Here is a 14803-nt window from a genome sequence, read left to right on the forward strand (position 1 = left end):
AATTAGTATATAAATTATTTATCTTGATAGAAGAAGACGCCCTGATACTGAAGACGCCACCTTATTCTACGATGTAGCCTTCATTTGCAAGAGTCAGATCCTCATTAGGGAGAAAGTTCGCGGTAATGGTATCGGATATGATTGGGTTCTGGGCTCAGGCCATGGGGCACTGGTAATTGTCAATGGGAAACTGGTGGTAGATCTTGGTGTATGAAGTTGTATTTAATAGCTATGGAAACACAAAACAATCGCCTAGCTATCCCTATGTTTGATGCCACATGGAAGGGTGACACCGCATTAAGGAAATGTCCATAATCTTCGCGGTAACACACTGATACTGAGTTTCCACACAGCCAAGTCCTACAGGTCCTTTGGATAGAGCTGTGTAGGTGGAAGGGTGGAAGGGATACTCTTCGAGGAGACCAACTAGCTTGAAAGACCCTCCATTCAAACGTCTTCCTAATTATATTCGGCAAGATACTGTAAGGGGAGACTTACATGGTAGTATGATTCTATAGCGTTGCGGCAGCTGGGCAACTCACAACACGAGCACCTTTTATCCACTTTTCTGAGGTTGAACTTCTTATGCAGAATGGAGTTGCAAATATACTGACCCCCAGCACGGTGTGGAGATATCTACTCACGCCGTGGATCAATTCTTGGTGTTTCAATTTCATTCGGTACTAGATATATGACCCATAACAAACTGAGGGTTATAGGACGGAAGCCATAGCTTACATGACTTGCTTTCGAAAGGTGTCATGTCTGTGCCTGTATGATTACTGCACCGAAAGCATGATTAAACCCAGTATTGTGCGAGGCAATACAAACAAAGCTAAACAACAAAACGACACATCAGATGTCTACTTATAAAGCATATTCAAGACCTATATTGCATCTGAGACGGAGTAGAACTGTCATATCAGTCTTGCTCAGGCATTGGTTACGCCCAAAAGTTCGTTGTCACAACCAAGGGTCTAATCACTCTTCAGTCCACTCAGCTTGCTGCTTAGATGGCCTCTTCTTGTTCTACTTCTTCTTGTCTAATCCCCGAAATCCCCAACCCCAATTATCACTATCTTCGTGACTGGAGGGAACTTCTGGGTTGGCCTCTTCGCAGTCAACTGGAAGGAGCTCGACCGCAGGCTCACCACACGGACGGTTCCGATCAGAAGCGGATGAAGATGAGTTATTTGCAGTTTTATGTGCTTTGGGCCGTACTTCAAGATATTTTTCTCTGTCGTGTCCTTCGGTAGGCTCAGATTGGGGTACGGCAAACGATTGTTCACACGAAGGCTCGCCATCATTCTTTGTCTCACTGCCGCCGGTAACTCTAAGAATGTTTCGCAAGCGTGAGGTCTCGGTGGTAAAGGCTTTGACTATAATCTTCATTACAGCTTTGCTGAATGCTGGATCATCCACAATTTCCGTGTAGAACTCGTCCAGCTGGAATGTTGTTTCACCCTCCGCGAAGCTGTTAGAAATTTTGGTGTCTAAATAGTGATGAAACCATTCTTCATTCTCAGGCAATTTTGAAAATATTGATCTGGCTCTTCGTAGGATCTGGAAAATTGACAGGGTTTCACTGAGAGTCATGATGTAGTTTTGGGCAAGCGCATCGAGGCCGTCTATCTTATACTTCCTGGCGGCATAGTAAACCTGGACGCTTCTCTCATATTCAAGTTCAATTTGGTGTTTCTCTCTTTGATTTTCCGCGTCAAAGATCGTTTCATATTCCCCTTTGTATAGGAAATGTAAGATGGTGTGGCCAACATCCGCGTCGACATCTCTGAGTAGAATACGGGGATTCTGAGACTGTCTTGCTTGGACCAGCAGGTGCCCTGAGAGATAATTTTTTGGAATGGAGTAATTCCTTTTTCCGACGGTAATGACGACGATTCTTGATTGTTCGTAGGGACTACGATCGAGGCAAGGGGATTAGCACGCATCGACAGAGGCAGGGCATAGTTGTCTTACGATATTTGCGGCTGGTTGTAATCGATTGCTAAGGACTTCATGAAAGCCATAAGTGCTTTTCAAATCTTGAGCCTTATTGGTGGTTTGTTGGAGGATTGGTTATGAAATGGACAGAAGATACAGTTTGAGAAAAGCTTGAGAGTAAAGAATTGGAGACCAACCAAACACACGAAGATGCCAGGTTTTTGTAATCTCAGAGCTTTAGGAGGATGATGGTTCTGAACGTCTGATTTATTCAATCCAGTGCTTAGACCTCATTCCGAACATTACAGTGGAATTGCGATGACACGGGGCGAGGAATGCGATGGGGTGTCTTGTAATAGGCTGCCTTGATGTAGACATGCCATCCAAACAATAAGCACCCCTTGCATGCCGGCCTTGCTTATGTCCTAGCGTTCCTCGCAGGAGAGGTCTGGCTCGAAAGAGAATGTATGCGATTACATTTCTGGTATAATGAGTTCAAGCAAAAGAAGGCAGAAGGATGTGTATTGTAAGAACTATTCAAGTGGTGTATGAAAGAGCAATCTCTATTCAATCAAAAAGCTTCACCGGAAACTTGCTGAGCTGGCGGACATACTTAAATATCTCAATCTTTTAGTCTGAAACAGAGGGAATGCTAACATAAATTCCTTGCAGGTGAATTCTTGGCCTGAAAGTCACAAGGATATGCGGAAATTTTACCTTCCATGTAATGTAATTGTTGCTTAGCATGCTATTGCTGTCGAGGCAATATACGTGCTTCAAAGGTCTTTATTTATGTGGTGGCCACTCTCGCATGATATGTACGTAGATCACGATGAGTCAGCTATCGCGTGCGGTGCGTAAGCAGATAATGTATGTAAATCATGGTTGCTGTTCATTACAGTGAAACATTTCAGCCACAGTACATGCAAATGAAAAATACCTGTGATATTCCAGACCTTATACTGGGTTTAAACTGTTCTGGAAGATAAATGGAGTGGCTACTGATCCTGGCCAATCAGAACGAAGCAAAACAAGATGTCACCGCAAAAGGACATGTTCTTCTAGAGAACGACAGAAAGAACCCATAACCCAGCAGAGCTGTTGGGCTTACGCTAGCTAACATATTTGTCTTCCGACCATTTAGCAGAGTATTGGACAAATGGGTATTTTGGCTGTGTAGTCCGCCATGGTGGAGACGATGCTGGTCCTAGAGACAGTATCATGCGGGAGCTCAAGGTCGGGAACTCTTTAAGGAGATCATGAAATGGGCCCTGTACCCGAAGCTTGTCTAAGCAATATGCAGCGTACTGAGCCAACCAGTCTAACAATTTATCGTGTTGCGGGAGCCTGGGAAAGGAGAGCCGTAAAGCATCAATTACTGCGAGTTGAGTGTCGAGACTGTTCGGTTGGTTCAAGTCCGTTAAGCAAGCAGTCAACTTTTCATAAGCCAGCTGTTGAAGATCGGGAACAAGGTAAGTCTCAGAGAATATGTATAGACGAATATGAACAAGAAGGGGGTGGTTCTCTGACGTGAAGTCGGTTTCGGGAGTTGTGTGTGCAGGCTTCGTTTCAATATCTGTCTCCGTGCTTTCCAGTAAAGTTGGAGTCTGTCCAATGCTGGTTCCGCTGATTGTGGCGGGATAATCGCCTCGGTATGCCCATTCAATAAATCGCACAATTGTACCCTCTGACACCTCTTGAAATTCATACACGCCGCTCTGGCCTTCCTTGAGATTACTGTCCAAGGCTGCAATCAATGGTGGGGACTTGGCGTGGAGCAGCCTTCGATGGATCGTAAACGAGCGTCCCGTTTGAGCAACTCGAAGGGAAACAGGCTCAGAATCTAGAAATCTGACTCAGGTCAACGTCTACTACATGTGCGCATTCTAGGAAGGAGTAGCTCACTCAGAATACGGTAATTCTCGTGCTTCTTTGATTATACTCATTGCTTCTTGAAAGGGTGAGGTTTGACGAGGAGTGAGTGGCAGGCCTTTATCCAAGGTTGAAGACTCCGAAGGGGCGATCGGACTGAGCAGTTGTGGTGGTCTTTGTTTCCTTTTCTTTTTGCCTGCCATAGGTTTCCTGGTGGGAAGGGAGGATAGAGGATCTCAGGACCAGTCTCATCTTGGGTGCGAACGGTCGACATGTGTCCTATCACGATTGGTGGAGAAACATGACTAATGAGTTGGACGTAGTTACTGCCTGTAAGGGGCCACGCAGGAAGTACATACATGTTGCAGTAGGCGTTCTGAAGAGACTCTCAACAATCATGTTCCCTTTCACGACGTCAGGCTTGTCATGTCGTTCTTTGATAACTTGCAAAAGAACGTCTAAAACTGCGCGGCACCTAGCTACTGAAGCAACCCACGCTTTGCGGAATAACCACTATGGTTCCTCTCACTGTGATTGTGCATAATCATCCTCGATATTTCAACGATAGAGATCGTGTGGCTTTACTCATTTGTGAACGGTCGAATGGCCCTTAGGGCTACTTCATTTCTCATCATCGTCATTCAGGTTGGATATACTGTAACCGCTCGCAACATCCTGTCGAGAGTTCCTTGATGGGCTAAACATGTCTCCTCCAAGCTTTCTGGAGGTACTCATCTGTCTGACGCAGACGGTTGCGTCCTTGATAGCTCTCGCCTTCTGGAGAGACGAGCTCAACACATTTGACATTATCAAGTGTTCCAGACTATATCTCAAGACCTACGTTGAAGAAAGCAGAGTAGATACTGTAAAGCTAATTCTTGTCCGAAGAGAGCATAAAGTTAGAAGTGCTCATTTAGTGGAATCGCGAAGTACAGTACCAGAAACGGGAAATGTATGGTCCTATCACTGCGAGAGACCTACTAATGCACATGATGGTATAAGTCTCAGATCTTCCCGTCATATTGGATATCCAAATGAGCAATGTGCAGTGATGTTCAATGAAGCACATAGTGTTCAAGCACATATAGCGGTTATCTGTTGTGATATTGAGGAGAGCCAAGACATGCTATTTCAATTCAAAGCCAGACGGCTTGACCCCTCATTAAGTGGGGCTAACCAGAACCAATCATCTGACAACGTAGCCAATGCCAAAATTGCTGCAGCGCGAAGCTTACTCTTGCTGAAGCTGTTGCCTACAGACTTTCCTATCACTTTCGTTGAAGCCTTGCCTTATCTCCCGGTTTATGTATAGCGGGAACGAGAACACATTGCTCCGATCCCTCTCTAGCAGTATTTTTCTACGTATTCCCTCAACTCCTGATCTGTCTTGGCGACTTTCGTGGCAGAGAATAGACAGACTTTGGAAGTCCCCGGACGCTTGCTTGTGAAAACTAAGGGACAGTCTTACACACTCTGGTGCGTTAGCAGCCACTCGCTGGTGTCAAGTAGCTACGCCTCGTAAGATAAATTTCGCTTCTGCATCATCTCTCACTATAACCTATATATGCATACAACTACTCTTTGAAGGCATTGAGCAGGGAAGGGGACAGCCCACCGTTTGCGATGGTCCATCTCGTACCCACAGTAAAGCCCATACATAGCACCGCAAGCATACGAGTGGATCAAAGCAATAGCCAAGATCTGAAAGTTAGATTATAGAGTTCAACAGTTCAAAGATTCCCACTACCTGTTTACTGCGATGCGGAATACCCATGAGTTCGTGGCGGGCCTAAAATGCTGCAACCCCTCGATTATAGTTACATTATTAGTGTTCAGTGATCATAGCACTGCCTGAAAAAGTTAACAGAACATGGTTGGCTGAGGTCGAGTCACTAATGTTCTACCACGTTCGGAGCAGGTGTCTTGGTATATTAGCTCAAATAGGCGCTGCATGCCCACTGGCTGATCCTTGTCGGTTGTCTTGCTCCTCCCTGTCATATTGGTCTTGCTCTTCTTCTCACACTTCTCAACAGTCTGACTGAATCTCCCACAATGATTTGGTCTGAGGTCCGAGGAGGCGATCTCCCCATCATCTTCATCCGCCTGTTCGAGCTCCTATATCTTAGTCTGTCTGCAGCCAACTATCTCTTCAACTTTGTCATTCTCCCCGTCGACCAAGCACAAAATGCACTGGGTGACGGGCTTACCGCCCTCGCTATATTCTCTGTTGCCTCGACACTTTCCCTTCTCTGTATATGCACCCGTCTCGGCCACCGTACCTCTCATTTGGAAAGAGCTGCCGTTATAGTCTTGATGGCCGTGGCAGCTTCCGCATTTGTTTATGTCCAGTTCTTTTACGATACGTGGATAGCTCGAGTCTATTTTGTGATCCTGATCTTCACGGCGGTGCAGTGCCTGTCTCACGGCGTCAATTTTCGTGAGGGCACATTTTTCGACTTTCCGTTCATCTGCCTGGGCTATGGGATAATAGTCCTGGCCCCTGCTATGCATGCGGGCTTGTGGTCGTCCACCTGTCGACAGGCGTTGTTACCGTCGTACCTCGTCTACGTTGGCCTCAATGCGCTGGGGGGCCTTAACCTCATCTTTAATGTTCCGGAGCGGCTGGGCATGTCCAGCGGCAGCAGGTTGGTTCTACACTGTTGCGCCGCCCTGGCAACGATTTATCTGTTCAATAGCCTGCTTGCTGCATTGCAGACTGATATACACTTGGAGGTGGAACGATGTGGGAGAATTTTTGGTTAAGGAAAGAAGTTGCTACCAGCCTTCTACGTGCATCTCTCCTAAGTTCAGCAACATGCACCGTGCATGATGGAAGCAATAATATTGGTTTCCTCGTGCCCAGGCCAGAGGGCCCGAGGAAATGTTACTGTGACAAGCTTTAGCAGAGGTTGGCAATTATTTGAACATTTGAACCAAGGCAATTTAAAGTAAATGTTATGTTGTGATTCAGGAAGTACAATGATGAACATGATTTCAGCCTGCCCCCCTAGAATCCATTGTAGCGTTTAGAAAATCCGCCAAGAACCGCTAGGATATATATGGTTAGACTGTCATAATGCCCAGTGTATTCTGTGATTGTTTTTTAAAGTATTCTCTACTGTACAAGGCATACCCCCGCTACTGTAAAGAAAATCAGATGTGACTAGAATCATTCAAACAAATCGGACAAACAGCTGACGCCAAATCCAACACATTGGGCAGCTGCCGACTTGATTGATCGCACCACACTGTATCCGTGAATATTGAAGATTCTCAGCCCACGCTCAACATCCATAACGTCAAAGCTGCTATGGTCCGTTCATCTACCGCCACATAACTAAATCTGCCTGCTGAACTTCAAGTTCAAGTTGTCAATCATCTTGACTACCCTTCGCAGTTGATCTTGTCTCAGTCGAATAGGTATTCACGCTCTACTGTTGAGGTTGAAAAGCCTACAACGGTGGAGCAAAAGTTATCATACTTGTGTGTTACAGAGACATGGAGAAGGTAGTATCACATGAGAACTCATAGTTGCATCGCAACGGAATACTGACTATAATAGGTACGATGATTAGATGAGTTTGCCAACAAACAAGTATCAGGAAAAGGGTTGAAACAACACACTGAAAATAATCGTCGGTTTTGCCCCACTTGCGGTGTCCGGAAAGGCATATACCAAACTGGACAGGTGATACGGATTAAGAAGCATGACCACTTCCTGTGCTGTTTGTGTTGGGAAATATGTAAATATGGACTATATTGTCGAGTTTGCAGCCGCTGCGAGGATTGCCTTCAGCGCACAATGGCCAACAGCAGTACCGAACCAGCTGTTTCGGAACAATTGAGGGAAGATAGCCGCTGCCCTAATTGCCTAGAACACCGTTTTAGATATCTAGGAGACCCTGAACCGAACCTATCTGCAAGTGCGAAGGACATGCTACTCCAGCTACCTCTATCACTGAAGATGGCCGCATCTGAAGGATGTTATGGGATGATACCTAGCCCAGAATGGCTTGAGGAAGACATTGCGGAGGGCATTTCCTAGTCTGATTCTACACTTCTTTGCCTTATCTGCTTGCCGTAGATACTGTATCCTGTCCGCTTGCGTCTCATACCTAGCTTATTTGAAAGTGCAACTGGTTCAAACGACCTCTCCTATCCTGTAGACTTGCCCTAGTAGACCGACCGCTGCATTCCGAGCAGCAACAACTGCCATGTCTCCGAAGCCAAGCTCAGTGGGTCTAGTTTCGGACACTGCAAAAGTGAACAGGATTTGATATGGCCGCCGGTTGATCTGCCGAGCCGCTGTAGTAAGCGTGAAGATCAATATCGAAAGCAATGCCAAACTTAGCTGACTGTATGCTGGGTTGACCCCAGGATTCTGAAGCTTCCGGTACTGTCCACTTAACACGGGTAGATGGGTCCTGGGGCCACATTGTTGTGTACATTTGGTGCGGTTCAGCACTGTAGTTAGCACTATCAGCCTGTCGATATGGGCCAAGTTCAACTTCACCCACACGCGAACAGTCTGTTGAACACACCGAATCCGGTGCAAGCTCCACTGGTCTGACCCGCGTTCTAGTCTAGTGATTGTTCGAGGATCCATGAGTTTTCTATGGCACTCTTGCCGCAGCTTGTCCAACAGAAATGATGATCGTTTGATCGTTTAACACCGCCGGTCTAATTCCTGTTCGCATAGCCCAGGGTCGCTCGAGGCATTGCCGTTTATCAACAAAGAAAGGCCTGGCATTGTAAGGTTTTATAAATACAAGCCTAACTTCCATCACATTAATAGCAGCTGTCATATTCCCATCGCGCAGAATGAAGATCTTTTTTTGCTTCAGCGCTGGTCTTGCGCTCGTGACTCTCCAGAATGCCGCTGCTTCGCCTGATGTGAGCAAACTGAATGATACAATTATGACTAGTTGGCTACAGCAGCGATGACTAATGGCTGTATTTAGGTCAAATATCCTCCCCGGTGTTACCCTGATCCATGCGCCGGAATTACCTTTCAGGATGACAAATACATCTGCGGGGATCCGCGTCTAGGACCTAGATCGCTCCCGTCCTTCTTCCCACTCACCACTGAACTCCGAACATACTCCCGGTTTGGTGATCTCTGTCCATTCGAGTTTCTCCTGAAGTGGACCACTGATATCCGCCCCAACGGGACCTACATCTATCCGCCAGAGGACGGATTCCTACTGGACACCCAGGGCTCCAGCATCCAGGGCAATGTAACACTGCCGATCGGACAGAAGATCGATCGATTTGGCTCGGAATCTGGAACATTCTTGGCTGTTTTGGGCGCTCCATATATCGAGCGAGCGCTGCCGCCGACAAACTTGGATACGGAAGATGGTTTCTTTCCTTACAATTACCACGTGTATGAGGTTCTTGAACCGCTTGTAGTCAATGCCGGACCCATTGCTAGTTGGTTCGAGCAACCTGGCCTAGGAACGCAGTTTGACGCTTACGATTCCGTTATCGATCTCATCGGCGGGGGCTACATCAGGAGAATGCGCAAATCTGAATACAGCCAATCAATGGATTATGCTGCGGACTATCTGCCGGCACCCGATTCCGAATGATGTGAGTATAAGATACGCTACGTCCGGATGCAGGTGGCACCACCTTCACCCCTTGACTGTTGGCAGTCACCCGACATGAAACCGCACCATGCTAATTTGTGCTGTCAGATGGAAACAATATGTCCCCTACTATGTATCCTAAGATTCTGTCTTGATGAAGGTACTGTACATAACTACAAATTTTCTCCACACCATCATGCGCTGGGTTAAATACACTACTGGTGGTAATCCCTGTAACGATAGAGAACACACACAGTTCTCCATCTCCGCAAACGTTCCGAACTTCATGGACTTTACGGACTTAATGCATGCATAGATCCAAGAGACTGTCCGAGCTCTTCTACACATGTTCGGAATTGAAAGTAGAGCACTATAAATTAAAAGATATATAAACTACTTGAGTGAGCTCACATCGTTCTCAAACACCAAGGTAGTCTATCAAAATTTTCTCTTAATCTACACCAGTTTTATAGTCAATTCTTCATCTTCAACGAGGTTAAATTATGGCTCCGCATCTACTATCGGGCAAGGAGATCATCCAACAACCACTGCCGGACTTACGTGTTGATGAAAAATACCGTACCACTAGCATATCAACACAGAAGCTCTTCTTCTCAGCACACCTATCCCAGTGGAATATAGAGCAGAAAGCACGGCAATATTCTGATACCATCAATTGGAAGGATGACATCCGAGCCTACAAATTTGTTGAACAACTTCTTCACTGTGGTGATGAGCACTCCGTGGTTGCGCGCTTTAACCAAAACCTCGGCCATACCTTGACAATTGCGCTGAACGGATATGTTGATGATGGCTTGGGTTTTGGGGACTACAAATGTGCTAAACAGCCTCTAGATCTCAAGAAGGTCCCGGATATTACTCTTATTACGGATAAACATGATCTATGTGTTGTTGGTGAAGCCAAAACACCCTGGAAGCATAATATTATACACCAACAAAATGCAATTGTAACATTCCGCAACTTTATTGGTAAGCTAAACTAAAGGCTGAATGTTTATAATATATTAATTTGAGACAGGCCAGATCGCACAATATATGTACATGACCGAGACAAAGTACGGATTCCTCACTACATACGAGCAGACAATGTATTTCCAACAAGTACCTCACCCAAAGAAGAAGAATGAGTGGGTACTCCGCCACTCTCCCGTGATCCATCATAATGTCAAATGTGAAAAAGTCGCGGAGGATGAATCGGACAATCCGGCTTTCTATCAGGGAAAAGTGACATTAACCGAATGTTTCTTATATTTGGCTAAACTGGCCAGCGAGGGCAGCCGAGCCGTTAATACCATGAAAGCTACAAGCTGGTTCGGTACGGATTCGAGCATAGTCGATACGCAGGATGATGGCTATATCTCATTTCATGAGGAAAGCAACGAGGAAAGTGATTCCGACGCAAAAGACGCAAAAGACGCAAAAGACGCAAAAGACGCAAAAGACGCAAAAGACGCAAAAGATGATGACAGCAGTTCACGAAGAATGACACGCAGCACAACACGAAGACTAAATGAAAATCTAAATATCAATACCCTGCAGACTGAGACTGAACGACTGAATATTCGAGGCCAGTCTAATCCATACTCGACACTGAAATGGAAAGGCCCTGTTTCTATCTACTTTGAGCCCTCGAAGAATAATTGGTACTATCTTGTTAAGGAACGACGGGTATATATTAATCTTCACCACGACGAAGATCAAGGTGACTTTTTTGTTTCTGGAAACTATCGCTACCCTGTGAAGAAACATCACTGACAGGTGCTTCTAATATCTGTTAAGATAAGGGAGGAACAGGAGGCAGGGAGTAAATTGATTGTATGTATCATCTATCTAGACCCTCAAGATGGTTGATGAGATGAGGCAACGTATGCAGCAGAGGTGGTGAAGGTTCATGTGTGCTTGGCTACATATACTTTTCAGTGTGACTTTCTCTTGACACGGCAAAATTTCAGTTATTGATTTTTGTTATTCTAAGCTTCAATTCTATTATCCTCAGCCGGTTCTGTTGGAAGACCTTTATCTTTGGCTTCAAACTTGGTTGAGCAGATCAGTACAGTGCACTATATTCCCTTCCATGAAAACGGTGAAGCTGATATATGAGAATAGCGTTGCATGTAACAAGGCCTTGGGTGGGAACGTGCGGCTCCCCAAAATGCTAGACTGGTTAGGCATCTGCTGTCGAAGGGTTCTACCTAGAATTTCTTGGCTGTAAGCCCTTCGCCTTGTTTGATATTAAGATTGACTTATTAGCTGCTGTAAAGCTTTATGGTAGTGAGGTCAGGCTCATAATCTCTAAGGTGTTGCTACGTAGCAGGAGTGAAATAACAGAGAAATCTTTACTGCATTACTATCTAAGCACTACGCGCAAAGCAACACGTGGAAGAGGTGGTTGGTGAGGCGATAGTCGTGGTCGCGTAGCGATGTCCCGCTAGCGCCTACCAGAGATTATTGTAGCCTTCCGAATGCCCACATTTTTATGTCCTAAGTTTGTTTTGTAGTTTGGTAGTACGTTAAGTTATTGATTCTATACTAGTGCAAGCATCGACTGGCGGCCGCGTCGGGAGCCGTGGCACGAGTGAAGGGTGGTGTGGAGGAAGCCTAGCCGGTGTGGCAGTAGCATCTTCTAACTTCAATTTATGCATGGCACAACTAACATGATATACAAGTAATAAACAACAAGAGTATTAAAACATCAGTGACCAAAGTCAGGCGAGATCAGGTGAGACCAGGTGAGATCAGGTGAGATCAGGTGAGATCAGGTGAGATCAGGTGAGAACAGGTGAGATCAGGTAAGAGAGCTTCAGGCAGTTCAGCATGTTGGACTTCAAAGCGGCATCGCAGTGGAGTGCCCGGTTGCACCCATCTAGACTAGAAACCGTATAGTGCTGTTTGGATCGGCGCAATAATATTATCTAATAAACTATACATACCACGCTGCTAAGGATGATATTTCTCACAGTAGTATAAGAGATGAAGGTTAAGTAAGATATTACTTCTAGTAATGTCATTATATAACTTCTTCATCTTTTCATTAAACCTTCTGAGTCGTATATCGAGCCTTCTATATATATAGTTTTGAGTATGGCTTTGCGAGTGTTTTCACGTGACTTGATATATATATCTCTAAATTACTTTCACTACTACTGCTAGTGGTTAATCAGTTTTCATCATTTTCATATCTACATACCGCTCCGAGGATGCTACTGTCGGGCGGGGTATCTTCCACCTACCTTGCTTACCTTGACCTGCTCCTCCCAGCATCTCTGAAATGTTGTTGAACGCTCTCCCAATCTTCTGCCGCATGTCTTGGCGCAGCCCCTTCAGTTGCGGGCAGTCGATCAGTACATGGACCACGGTCTCTATTCCTCCACACCCGCATTGTGCGTGGTCTTGAAATCCGTGCCGCTTGCGTGTGTTGCGAGCCATGAGTGGCCGGACTTGTCCCACAAGTTCGCGATCACCTGCAGCGCCGACATGCTATCGCTGAGGATGGTGGCTGCCGAGCATACTGTAACAAAGGCCAAAGCTTGCATCCACTACTCGATGCCGAAGTTCAAATGTAAGCATCGGATTTAGGCTTCCACTGTTGTCTTCTTGCGTTGCAGATGCATGATGTAGGACGCATGACGCTACAGTACATACATTATTACAGTAACCCAATAGTGGTTGTCCATCGTACTGTAAATGAGCAATTCATGAATTTTCTATTTCTATGACATATCGAACATAGGAGAAGAAAGGAAGGACGATGAGGAGACTATCCGAGAATGAGTGAGGGATAACGCAAAACCAAAGATGCAAAGCACGGTTGCAGGCCGGTATTGGCGCAGCGTCTTTGCGTGGTTATCCTCGCATCACCTCCGCATAGTCAGCTCTTTGAACAATTCGAGATTCTCTTCCACGATCCAGCCCACTACTAGATAGTGTCGGCTTTGTTGCCCACCACTATTGACCACCCGCTTGCTGAGTACAATGAATTCGTCGGACAGCCTTTTATCGACCTTGCTCCGGTCAGAGAGATCAAGCTCAGCGGTATCCGAATCACTTACAGCTGCCGAGCCCGACCGTTCGTCTGTTTCCATGTCAGACCCCAAGAGCTCATATCCACAGCTGTGTTCGGATTCCCCATCCGACGTCTCGAAAAGAGTACTGCCATTTGACGTGCCGTGGGAGTAACTGCTGTCCGAAGTTGAGTAGCTTGACGAATCAGACACGCCGTCGTCGAATAGCAGCTCGGAAGGGTCGATGTATCTCGCAGAGACGTCGTTCGTAGGATCATTACCATGGCGGGGCGGCTGCATCTTCGCGGACCGTGTTGGACTCAGCTGCTTACCTTGTGTTTGCGAATTGGGGGCTTATCGTGGTGGCTGGAGGTAGCGTTATATAAATGTCCTATGGCAAGTTCAGAGAGCGTTGTCCGACTTGTGTGGGGTCACGCTATATAGTGTATTTCCAACGACTGCACATGGGCCTGATCTTCAATTTGGAAACCAGCCGGGAACTATGATGCCTGGGACCAATACTTTTAGCATGTCAACCGCGTTAACGGCGATGTGCCGACCTCTAATAATCTAAGGCTGGCAAAGATGAACAACCGAGCCCTTAGTATGACGTGGACGTGCGAAACTGAGCAGAACTGACAGAGAGCAGTTTTCGAGGGCCCTCAATATCAGCCTCCGAGGTAGGTTGTGAGACTGAAAACATCCGGCTCAATGATATGGCGGGGGCATTGGACGTGTGGGGCGGGTGCCGAGCGGCTCGGACAACCACCCCGGGTCTCTCTGGTGGAGTCGGATGCGGAAGGTGCTGCCCACCCGGACCCCGCGCCCACTCGGCCTACGGCTTCCATATGAGGGGTTGTGCGGTCATCGGTTGCGCGCAGAAGTGATCCCAATTCCGCTGGCCTACAGTTTCATCAAGCAGACAGGACAGGCGCCCCCACGTTGACCGACCGCGATGATCCCGGCCGGGTGTGTGAGTATGACGGCCCATCTGAGGCGTGGTGCGACCTTATGCTGATCATGCGGAGTCCTCTTCATCCCTTGTAGAGCCTAACGGGAAACTAACCCGAGCGTAACGCTGATGAGAAGTCTATTGTACTCGGAGGTTATCGGCCAGTCATAGAGATATGCTGCCGTTTCTTTGCATCTACGTATGTGCTGAATATAAATCACAGTGGGTGCATATCAATGACTAGAGCAGATTGAACAGATCTACTGAGGTCTCAGGAAAGACAAGCGCGTGCAAACACCGCCCTAAAGGATACCCGCGGACTTGGAAAGAAGTCCTTGAATCTGGCCCACCTGATCCAGTGCATGGCAGATGCCGGCTTGCAGCGAGGCACAAGACAGTTTCAATCGCTTGTTCTCTTCCTCCAG

At 46.5% G+C, this 14803-nt stretch overlaps 7 protein-coding genes across 7 annotated transcripts; 4 read left to right on the forward strand and 3 right to left on the reverse strand.

Annotated features, from left to right (window-relative positions):
* Positions 1-1029: 1029 nt before the first annotated feature.
* Positions 1030-2027, reverse strand: BDQ94DRAFT_185708 (uncharacterized protein; the record flags this gene model as incomplete). Its single annotated transcript, XM_026774959.1, has 2 exons — positions 1030-1918; positions 1978-2027. The coding sequence occupies 2 exons, from the start codon at positions 2025-2027 to the stop codon at positions 1030-1032; spliced, it is 939 nt and encodes a 312-aa protein (XP_026619923.1).
* An 828-nt stretch (positions 2028-2855) lies between these two features.
* BDQ94DRAFT_154861 (uncharacterized protein) lies at positions 2856-4024 on the reverse strand (the record flags this gene model as incomplete). The annotated part of the gene is made up of 2 exons (XM_026768368.1): positions 3847-4024; positions 2856-3792 (listed from the first exon to the last, which is right to left on the reverse strand). Coding segments are annotated over exons 1-2 (905 nt in total), but the record flags the coding sequence as incomplete, so codon positions are not given.
* A 1841-nt stretch (positions 4025-5865) lies between these two features.
* BDQ94DRAFT_185709 (uncharacterized protein) lies at positions 5866-6818 on the forward strand (the record flags this gene model as incomplete). Its single annotated transcript, XM_026774960.1, has 1 exon — positions 5866-6818. The coding sequence occupies one exon, from the start codon at positions 5866-5868 to the stop codon at positions 6574-6576; it is 711 nt and encodes a 236-aa protein (XP_026619925.1). The 3' UTR covers positions 6577-6818.
* Positions 6819-7123: 305 nt separating this feature from the next.
* Positions 7124-7858, forward strand: BDQ94DRAFT_164098 (uncharacterized protein; the record flags this gene model as incomplete). The annotated part of the gene is made up of 3 exons (XM_026769906.1): positions 7124-7130; positions 7176-7298; positions 7389-7858. 3 exons carry the CDS (start codon positions 7124-7126, stop codon positions 7856-7858), a joined length of 600 nt encoding a protein of 199 aa, XP_026619926.1.
* Positions 7859-8634: 776 nt separating this feature from the next.
* Positions 8635-9404, forward strand: BDQ94DRAFT_185711 (uncharacterized protein; the record flags this gene model as incomplete). The annotated part of the gene is made up of 2 exons (XM_026774961.1): positions 8635-8706; positions 8775-9404. 2 exons carry the CDS (start codon positions 8635-8637, stop codon positions 9402-9404), a joined length of 702 nt encoding a protein of 233 aa, XP_026619927.1.
* A 503-nt stretch (positions 9405-9907) lies between these two features.
* Positions 9908-11180, forward strand: BDQ94DRAFT_176072 (uncharacterized protein; the record flags this gene model as incomplete). The annotated part of the gene is made up of 2 exons (XM_026772614.1): positions 9908-10394; positions 10444-11180. 2 exons carry the CDS (start codon positions 9908-9910, stop codon positions 11178-11180), a joined length of 1224 nt encoding a protein of 407 aa, XP_026619928.1.
* Positions 11181-13279: 2099 nt separating this feature from the next.
* BDQ94DRAFT_176073 (uncharacterized protein) lies at positions 13280-13726 on the reverse strand (the record flags this gene model as incomplete). The annotated part of the gene is made up of 1 exon (XM_026772615.1): positions 13280-13726. One exon carries the CDS (start codon positions 13724-13726, stop codon positions 13280-13282), a length of 447 nt encoding a protein of 148 aa, XP_026619929.1.
* Between the last annotated feature and the right edge of the window lie 1077 nt (positions 13727-14803).

This window comes from Aspergillus welwitschiae (genome assembly GCF_003344945.1).
Source record: "Aspergillus welwitschiae strain CBS 139.54b unplaced genomic scaffold BDQ94scaffold_79, whole genome shotgun sequence".
Classification (NCBI taxonomy): domain Eukaryota; kingdom Fungi; phylum Ascomycota; class Eurotiomycetes; order Eurotiales; family Aspergillaceae; genus Aspergillus; species Aspergillus welwitschiae.